Source organism: Aulostomus chinensis, chromosome 18 (genome assembly GCF_037954235.1).
Source record: "Aulostomus chinensis isolate RoL2024-O1b breed Wild chromosome 18, RoL_Achi_v1.0, whole genome shotgun sequence".
NCBI classification, from domain to species: domain Eukaryota; kingdom Metazoa; phylum Chordata; class Actinopteri; order Syngnathiformes; family Aulostomidae; genus Aulostomus; species Aulostomus chinensis.
The window spans coordinates 8,932,412-8,942,519 of record NC_141337.1 but is presented as its reverse complement, the minus strand read 5'-3'; the positions used below and the strand labels follow the sequence as shown (position 1 = coordinate 8,942,519).

The window sequence follows — 10,108 nt, the reverse complement described above, 5'->3', positions numbered from 1 at the left end:
AAAAACAACTACTGCCATTCATAAGATTGGCCACACTTACATAAGTTAATTTTCAAAAACAGTTCTGTTATAAAGATATGGCGATATCAGCGTTTAAGGAATCTAAATTAAAGCTTATCAAATGGGGGAATTTATGGGGTTTAGGTCTGCCCTGTGACCAATGTAATTAAATATTGAACATTTCGAGCTTGCACACTCAAAAAATGCACAATACACGCTGCTTTCGTGTATGTGTGCTAATCTCTTCTTCTCTTCTTTCAGTAATAATATTTTTCCATGTAACATGTATGGGGCTCTGGAGGGGCCATAGACGGAGAAAAACAATGAGGGCAAAATATTTTGAGGCCACAAGATATAACTTGTTCCCTCAATTTAGTTATTTTATATTTTTTTGAACAAGTTATATCACTCCAAGGCTTTGTCGTGATACATAAATTACAATAATACACTGTATGTATGAAAAGGGTGGAAAAAAACAGATTGAAAAGACTGAAGCCAAATGGTCATAAAGCATAGCTGGCACAGTAATATCGGTGGAGCAAAGAATAACGTAAGTAGTTTAAATCCGCTACTTTATCAAGAAAGTGACTCCTTTTTTTTGTAGATGTCACAAACATACACAACAACAAGAGGAATTTTCCTCTTGTTTGTGGCGCAGGGTCGTTCATGCGTTGGTAATCTCGTGCCATCTTGTGGTCACTGCAGTGAAAAACTACAAATCTGCAGCACACACATCCACGATCCGCACTCAAGAAGGTGCGGTCGATTCTAGCAGATCTACTTCTATGGCAGCCCTGCCCAGTTCTGATGTAAACCTCATGACGTAAGCGCGTTCCTCCCTGTCAGGATTTACGTCGGTTCCGGGAGACGCGTTGGCAATTTCCTAAACACAGTAGCACAGATACTTGTATGTTCCCAAGGCCGGAGAGAGAGGTGGTGTGTGTGGGGGGGTTCTGGGTGTAAAGCCGGCTGTCTGGATTCAGTAAACTGTTGGACACCGACTTGACATGAGCAGGTACGTGTTTTTGATATGAAATTCTTCATTTTCGGTGTGTAATGTTCGACCTGTGCGTGTGTGGAGCCGTCGTGACCCCGGGTGAGATGACAAGCCGACCTCCCTTGAAACGTCGACAGGTTTCTGGTTTGAGACGAGCTGAAGTTTACGTCTCCCATGTATTCCGCACCTTTTTTGTTGTCGTTGCTGTTGTTAAATTGAGTAAATCGTAGTGTTTAGCCAGGTCTAAGTTAGCTAACCACAGCCGATTTACACTGGGTTAGTTAAATCGGGTGGGACACGTTTGAAATTTTGTGTGTAGCTGTGAATTCAATACGTTATTATTGACGAGTTCTTTTTACTCGCTGTTGCTGCTCACGTTTACAGCTCTCATGAATCTCCTATCATGACTCACTAAGAACCCAATTTAGGGGCTACCACCACACCCTGGGAAGTATGATTATTATTCATATCGAGGCAAATCAATACCTCGAAATATATGGAAATGGAAGGATGTTATGTTAGGATGTTGAATCATCCCCCCGCCCCCAAGACCAAAATGTGACTCAGTCAGCACTTGAACCCTTTAAAAAAAAAAAAAATCACTTTCCTGGAAAAGTGAACGTAGGGAAACTCTCCTCCTTCTCTCATCTGTAATTTCCAGATGGCTCCTCAGATAGCGAAGCGTCCCCGTCAACATGTCTGCTGACTACGGGTATTGTTACGACAGAGAAGTAGACACAGGGGTCAGGCTGACATCTGTGAAGGATGCTGAAATTAGAGATAAGAGGAAGTGTCCTGGCAGCCATCATGTTAAAGCATAAGACCTTCCTTAATTGTGCTGTTGTTCTATGTTCTAAGATATCACACGCTGAAACTTTGTTAACCTGTTTGATTTCAGTGTCTTTTCATCAGTCCCTCTCTTTTTTTTTTTGTATTCTGGGTGTGATGTTCTTTTTCTTTTGGTCTTTGATCTGCATCACCATGGAAACAGCACCCCCGTGTTTCCTGTCCGCTCATGTCTTTTGGAGTTTTTTAACCATGATCAATAGACACCCCCATTCAGTCTATTCTGCATCACAACAAACAGGGATTTGTTACATTTGGTAATCACAGTCTCAGCTGGTAGCTTTTCTCTGGATATCTTCAAAAAGATCAGCAACTTCAGATGTTTCCCTTTCTCCACCCTCACGGTATTTTGGTCTCCAGTTTCCCTTGTGATTTTCAGTGTAGTTTACTGACACGTGAGGGGCCGGCAGCAGACAAATTGTTTATGACGCTGTCTCTGAGGAATGTTTAAAGAGAGGAGCAGGCGGTCTGGACCCTCATCATCATGGGAAGGGGAAATGAAAGGTTCTCCCTTTCAAGCAGTCAACAACCACCTGAAACGGCTGAGATGAAATAGTTTGACCCTCGGTGCGGCTAACATTTTCCCGTGTTGCCTCATCTGGAGGAGGAGGAAATCTTTATAAGCTCTGAGCAAATCTGGAGCTACGCTAGTTTGTGTGTAGTGGGTTGAAGCTGTATCCCCTCATGAAGAACACACATGGTGGCTCTTTTGAGATGTGTTAAATTATTTCCTCAAATCTGTCTCGCAGATCCACATAGATCAGAGTCAGGCAGAGCTTAATAGCTCCAGAAGGGAAGCAACTGTCTCCTAGTAAATTGGTAATACCGCAAACAAGGAGGGCGATGGAGGAACTTTGAAGCTTTTGTCAAAACTGCAGAATCGGGCTGCAACTTTGATCTCCTTTAGCGTTAGCTGCGTTTCATGACTGTGGAGTGCAGATGATGAATTACAGAGGCTGAGATCTTGAGACATTTCACAGGCTGCTGGTTGCATGTTGTCACTGAGCGGCAGTCACTTTTTTTTATGTGTCCACGGATGTTTAGACAGTGTTTCACCATGAAAATGATCCTCACAACCAGGGGAGAAAGACCTGTTGACCAGTTCATCAACCTCATGAGCACAAGCTTGCATCACGTTCATTTATACTAACTGCACCCTACATCCTTGTTGAAATGACAATCTGTCTAATCAGTCTGTCTGTTATTTTCAGGGAACCCTGACATGGACACAGAGATGATTCCCAAATTTTCGTCAAAGGATGAAGAAGTTGATTACTGGAAGTCTCAAGCCCTGAAATACAAGAAAAGGTAGGAATCAGTTACCCTCGAGAAGGAGATCGTGTTTCTGCTGCTGCTCGTCTGTTAGCAGGATTACACAAAAACATGTGGCTTCTTGTTGTGAAGAAGTGAACTTGTGAAGGAGTTGAGTGTGTTTTCGGGGCAGATCCTTTTCCTTTTTCCTTTTTTTTTTTTTAACATTGGGTTTGGCAGAGTTTCCCTCAGCGGAGGTGCAGTATCTCATCTCCAAGTGCCCTCTGGTTGCACTGGCGATAATTTAACACAACATAACATTTGCATGTATGGGTTGACATGTCAACTAGATACTCTGACTCGTATATGGCTTTTTGCTCATGGAAAATATGACTGTTTGCTTACTAAGCTCTTCCCTCTAAATTGCTTATATAACAACGTTTATTTTGTAATCTGTCTGGCGAGAACTTTGAACCAAATCAGATTCATAGACGGACTCATTAATAAACACTGAAAAATCTCTCAGCAGCAGTAAGTCGGCTTTGTTTAAAAGCTCCTAGACGCTCCGTCTTATGTAATAGTCTGATTCTAAGTTGGTGAATATGTGGTTGTGACCAAATGTTTTTTTAGAATACTTGTGGATATATTTCTGTTTTAGGTTTCAGCACACAGAGCTCAGCCGCGCTTGTGTTCAGCCATATAAGGCAAATGACCAGACAGGCGTTTTGCAATCCAACCACAAACACTGGTGGCCTGCTCTGGAGGAAGTGACTACATCTTTGACTTCTTAAAGGGAGACCACAGCTGATATTGGGATAGACGGCAGCGGCACACACGTGAGGGTCCGTGTTGAACCGCTGCCGGCTTGTCTTTGTCATTCATGAGATTGGGACTTCTGTCTTCTCTCAGAGGAAGAATCAAATCCTGTGTGGTTTTGCAAAAAAATTCCTGCTGTGGGTCCATAGGTGGAAAAACATCAACCAGTGGAAAAATAAGTGTTAAGCAGCAGTTTGCCTCTCGCATATTTTGGAGTGTGTATATTTTCTCAGGAGGCCCTGTACAGTGACCCACTTACTGTCAAAACGCGCTGGATTTATTAGTTACTTATTGGAAGTTATCTCCCTAAAGTGACATTTTTTAAACTTTTCCGTTGTGTTGTAATTGGGTCACTGTGACATCGCACAGTTAATGATCTCCCCCAGAAGCACTTCAGTCCCCAGATTCGAACATTAAAGCAATACTTCACCCAAAGTGTTTTTTTTTTCCTTTCAAACCCTCACAAATTGGTATCTTGAGCTCATTAAGCTGCTTGTTTCCCTTCCCACAAACAAAAAGCCATTCCAATCTGAGTCTCGTTCACGGCAGCACCAAACTCAAGGTTTTTTTGCTTGTTTTTAATTGTAACAAATTACATTGTTTTGTTTTGTTTTATGCATGTTTGTTGTTTCCGGCATCACAAAGAAGTGATGAATAAAGGAGAAAACATCTTCCGGAGCTCAAGGCATCTATTTGTTGGTACTTTAAAGGCAAAAAAAAAAAAAAAGTCTTTGAGGGAAATATGTCTTTAAATTTTCAACCGTGACATGCTGTCATGGTGAGGAGGGGCTGTTATACAGCCCAGCGTGCTGATGAGGCGGCCCCTCTGCAGGGCTGGTATGTGTGCAGCGACTCAGCACAACAACTGATTCATGGATTCCAGAGCCACTGTGAAGCCATTATCCCAGCAGGGGTCAGCTGATCACAAAACTGTGTTAGCCACGGTGACATCATATGTGCACACCCTTGACATACGGTGAAAGGTGCATTCAGATGACCTAAATTCATTAATAACGCATCACACATTCTTGAACAATCTTGAAAAGTATGAAGGGGTCGGTCCTGAGCAGAACATCCTGTATTTTAGCCACTTCCTCATCCTGTTTCTGCCCTCTCTCCCTTTTTCATCACCCCTGACCTTTAACCTTGTTCACAGCTGAGGACATTTGACAGCAGGCCTGTTTTTCTGAGTTACCTGGAAGTCCCTTCTGTCACCGTTCAGCTGTCTCTTTAGAGCCGTATATTTAGAACGCTTAGCTGGACAATGCTGAGTTGCACACTCTTTTCCTGTTTGGCAGGGGCCAGATTGACAGTTAAAAAATCTCCAAATATCTCACAGGCGCTCGGTTCAGATTTATTTTCAGCTATCAGAGATAGAGCTACTAGAACATGCCCGAGCCTGGCGCCTCTTACTGGACAAAAGCTGGTTTTCTAGAGCTGTTACCCACAGCCATTCAGCTCTGCACAGCTGAATGGTGGACAGACAGTAGAGAGGGTCGTTGCTCACTGACAATGACTGTCTCTGTAACCCCGTCCAACACCCACTCTCCCCACCTCCCTCTCTGTTTGTACCATTCAGCTGCCATGATGCACAAGAGGAGCTGCAGGAGTTCCAGGAAGGGAGCCGGGAGTTGGAGGCTGAGTTGGAGGCCCAGCTCAGCCAGGCTGAACACCGGCTGCGAGATCTGCAAACTGAGAACGAGAGACTGAAGAACGAGGTGGCCAACCTCAAGGTAACTGAGCCTGGTGACTCGCCATGTTGGTTATTTTAAGATTTGGGTTGCCTGATCCCCCGGTTATACCATCAATAAAGTCATTGGTGGTTACTTAAGAGGTTATCTGAGCTCCGTAAGATCCCGAGGGCAAAGTCCAGTGACTTGTATTTATTTTAGGTGTCAATTAGGTGTGTCTGTAATCCTCCAGCACTCTTTAATTAGTTGCAGGATAAAGAGGAGAAAAATAGAAAACTACAAGAGCAAGTCTGACGGTACCATTGGTGCCATAACCTCAGCACGCACCCCACAGAGAAGGGATTTTTCACATGGCCTAACATGCCATTGTTATAAATTGTTAAGTCCTTCTGCCTCAGGAGCAACAGTTTGGGCATGCAGCCTTGCTACTGACTGTTCTGTTAAGTATTTCAGAGAAAAGGAGGCACAAGAACTCCCTGAGGAAAAAAGAGGCCTTTTGAAAGTGAAATAAACTGGAAGAAGAGGTCTTATGTTAGCTGTCTTATGATTCATCAGGTTTTGCCCTGTTGTCGCACATGACTTTTATACTTAGCACATCATGTTTTTCCACATTTCCTGATTTCCAAACTCACGTCTCATGTTCACTCTCTCCAGGAGAAGCTGGAGCAGCAGTACGCCCAGAGTTACAAACAGATATCGATGCTGGAGGATGACCTGGGCCAGACACGGAGCATCAAGGAGCAGCTCCACAAATATGTCCGGGAGCTGGAGCAGGCCAACGATGACCTGGAAAGAGCCAAGAGGTCAGATTGAGACTGTGTATTTTTATCCTTCAACAGATTGTCTCCCCCTGCAGTTCAATCAGAATCACCTGAAATAAAGAGCAAGGAAATGCGCATCTGTTCAGGATTTATGGCTCTGGCTGACTGGACACGGCCATCTTACATGGCATGTTCTAATAACCCTAACCTGAATAAGGTTATGGTCGGAGTAAGCAATAATCAAATCAAGGCATGTGGAGTATTTTAATCTTAAACACCTTAATCACACACTATGAAGTCCAGCTAGCAGTCGAAGTGCTTTATGATGCAGCTTTAGCCGGTGCGCCAAATTCAGCTCCAAGCCCATTTTTTCCCATTGTAAGCAAGTCAATACTTAAAATGTTAGAACATCCAGAAAGAACCTCTGATGTAGGGATGAAGTGCGGCAGGCGTCTTCAGTCATTCGTCGAGCTTGAGCTATGTTGCATGTAAACGGGAACATGAGTGGAATGGCTGTAAGAAACTCCACCCTCTTGAGACTCTCAACAAAATGGGCTGATATGCTGACTCAGAATGATTTTGGAGCTGCTGTGATGGATGGACCATTCATTGCCTCGCTGGATCTCTGTGCAGGGCAACCATAGTGTCTCTGGAGGACTTTGAGGGGCGTCTAAACCAGGCCATTGAGAGAAACGCCTTCCTGGAGAGCGAACTGGACGAGAAGGAATCTCTTCTAGTATCTGTACAGCGGCTGAAGGATGAAGCCCGAGGTATGGACACAAAGCAGCTGGAATAACTGTTCCCTTCAGGCAGTATCTGTTTAGTGTAAGCTTTGTTGGGGGAGAATGTCATGAAACTGTTCTCCACAGACCTCAGACAGGAGCTGGCAGTACGAGAGAGAACCACAGACAGGATGTCAGCACCCAGCTCACCTACCCTCGACATTGACAAGATAGATTCTGCTGTCCAGGCGTCTTTATCGCTCCCAGCCACACCTGTAGGAAAGACTGTAGAACACCCCTTCATCAGCTCCAAAGGTCAGGATTAATGTTCCTCTTCTTCACACACTGGAGATGGCAAATCCACATATATGTGAACTAATTCTGGCTTGTGTGCTCCAGCACTGACCAACGGCTGCGCCAGCTCGTCCCTCACTCCCTCTGCCAGAATCTCAGCTCTCAACATTGTTGGGGATCTCCTCAGAAAAGTTGGGGTAGGTGTTACTCCATTGCCCTGCCTCACTTGTCCATATGGAAGTGTTGTTAATTATACGTGGGTTTAAGGGCGCTTTCACAACTGTAGTTCATTTGACTCATCCGGATCTATTTGAAATTAATGTATTGGTTTGTTTTTCTATTTTAGTCCCATTTGGTTTCACCAAGCATGAAAGGAAGCAGATCAAATATAGTTGCTGAGGGGTGCACACGAAGGAGAGAGCTGGAAATGTGCTCACAGAAGTCTTTTTATTAGGTCAAAATCCTGCGCCTGAGCCCAGATGTCTGGGGAACATTCCAGTAGGAGGCCAAGTCATATCATGCTCAGTTTCAGTCAGAGCAAAACACAGATTGCACACAAACATCCTCCTTTGGGTTCCCTACCTGCAGTCGGGTTGGATGAGGATGAAATTGTGCTCCCACTGCAATCAATTGTTTGCTTGGTGTAGACAGAGACCAGCTGGGAGAAGACCTGTTGTTGCTGGTCCGCATGAGAATGCGACTACTGCTTCACGAGAACCCAAAGGAACAGACCAAATATTTGGGTTTCGAAAGCACCCTGAGATCCAAAGAAAATGCAGAAACTTACAGGACCTTTTGTGAGGAGTACTTCTTTATTAATGTTGAGGCTAAATACAGGTTGTGTTGCCTGCTTTGTCTCCAGGCTTTGGAGTCTAAACTCGCCGCCTGTAGGAACTTTGCCAAAGACCAAGCAGCAAGAAAAAACTACTCCACCGACACTGGAGTGCTCACCAACGGCAACGCCACCAAGTTCTCTCACGCCCTACACACCACTTACTTTGACAAAACGTGAGTCTTTGCTTTATTATTGTGTCTTCCACATTCTCAGCAACAATGATGCACCACAATCCAAATATGCAGGCAATACTAATACCTGATGATCTAGACGTTGTTTTTCTGACACTGTGCATGTAAAATGGCAGGACTGTTAACGGATTGGACCCCAGCCCCTTGACTTCTATGACATCATCCAGAAACGTGTCTCCACCAGGCTTGGTGCCTCTAAGTGTGTGAGGTGAACCCATGCAACACACACTTCTATTAAAAAGATTCATCCAAAACAAAAACAAACAAAAACACCGGAGGACACTTGACAGACCATTACATTGTGTTTGTGTGAGAGAGTGAGAGAGGTGATGTTTGCCTGGGGGTGTGTGTTTTTGGACTTGATGTGTGGGGCCTACAGATTGCAGCTGTAAAATGCATTTGTGAGTAGGCGCATACGTTCCTATCACACACTTGCATGTGCCTAAAGCTGTGCTGTTGCTCGTATGAGTGTCACTGCAAAAAAAGGTGTTGCTCCTCAAGATTACACAAGCCCCCCCCCCCCCATTTCTCTGAAAGCTACTATGACAAAAGGTCCTCAACAGACTTTAGCTTCTACTTCGCCCGTATTTTGACTTAAATTGCACAGTCATTTCAATTTAGAATGTATTATATTTAAAAGAAAAAAAGGGAGGTGTTCATAATTTATCCAAAATGCAGTATTTCTTGTTTCTGTTTTGTTTTTTCGTTTTTTTTTTTTTTTTTTTTTTCTTGCATGTGTGCATTCATAAGAATGACTGAAGTGAATGTTGATCGTTCAAAGCCACCTAGCCGGAGTGCAGTCCTTCCTCTTGGCTACTAGCAGGTTCGGAAGCATGTTAAAGTTTGGAACTTTCAGCCGGTTCTGTCCTCTGGGTTAAACCTGCACTTAAGCTACCTGCTCCTCACAAGGTTTGCTGCAGTTGAATGTGTTGGAGTTGAGTCTTTTTTTTTTTCTTCTTTTTTTTTCAATGTTATTGATTTGTTTGGGGTTTTTTTTTTGTGTGTGTGTGTTTTTAAATCTTGCAAATTTACCTCATTCTGATTTGCTAGCAATGAAAGGTTGAATTGGCCCTTTAAAAACTCGACAAACATACGTGAGCAAACTTTAAAAAAAAAAGAAAATGTTTGTGAGTTTATTGTTCCTTTTCTGTCAAGCAGCACATTTTGACAATTTGAGATATTAGCTTTTGGATTTTAGCAGGTTGGACATCAGCTCTTCATCCTATTAACCCACCCAAACTTGTCTGATCCCCTGTCCCATATTTCTTCGCATTATTCCGTCTTGACATATCGGGGATTTGTTTAAAATGCGCATTGTTATTTAATAATTGAAGCCGTCATTTTGAGCACAGTGAGAGCCTGTTACTAGGCCGCGTTCCGTCAGTGTACATAGCTTGTAAGGATGGTAAATTTTACCACATTTGTACATAACTGACAGTTGGCATTAAGGTCCTATTTATTTCAAATATATGTATGGCATGTGTTCAGATATGAGTTTTACAGTGGTCAAAGCCATTGTGCGATGGTATCAAATTGTTTGTCAGAGTTGTTTAAGTAAATAAAGGTTGAGATGAGAAACATGCTTTCTGTGTGAACTGTTGATTCCCCTTGGATGAACTGTGAAGGTCTGTGGAGGTCAAAGGTCACCGGCACCTCCATGATGATGAAATCTCTGGAACACCTTGAGGGACTACCTTCTGATAA

The 10,108-nt window shown here is 43.5% G+C and overlaps 1 protein-coding gene across 1 annotated transcript; it reads left to right on the top strand.

Annotated features, from left to right (window-relative positions):
• Nucleotides 1-858: 858 nt before the first annotated feature.
• On the top strand, nucleotides 859-9,986 carry ndel1b (nudE neurodevelopment protein 1-like 1b). Its single transcript, XM_086185414.1, has 9 exons — nucleotides 859-1,015; nucleotides 3,055-3,151; nucleotides 5,490-5,643; nucleotides 6,256-6,404; nucleotides 6,996-7,132; nucleotides 7,232-7,399; nucleotides 7,484-7,575; nucleotides 8,241-8,386; nucleotides 8,521-9,986. Exons 2-9 carry the CDS (start codon nucleotides 3,066-3,068, stop codon nucleotides 8,609-8,611), a joined length of 1,023 nt encoding a protein of 340 aa, XP_086041540.1. The 5' UTR covers nucleotides 859-1,015; nucleotides 3,055-3,065; the 3' UTR covers nucleotides 8,612-9,986.
• The last annotated feature ends 122 nt before the right edge of the window (nucleotides 9,987-10,108 follow it).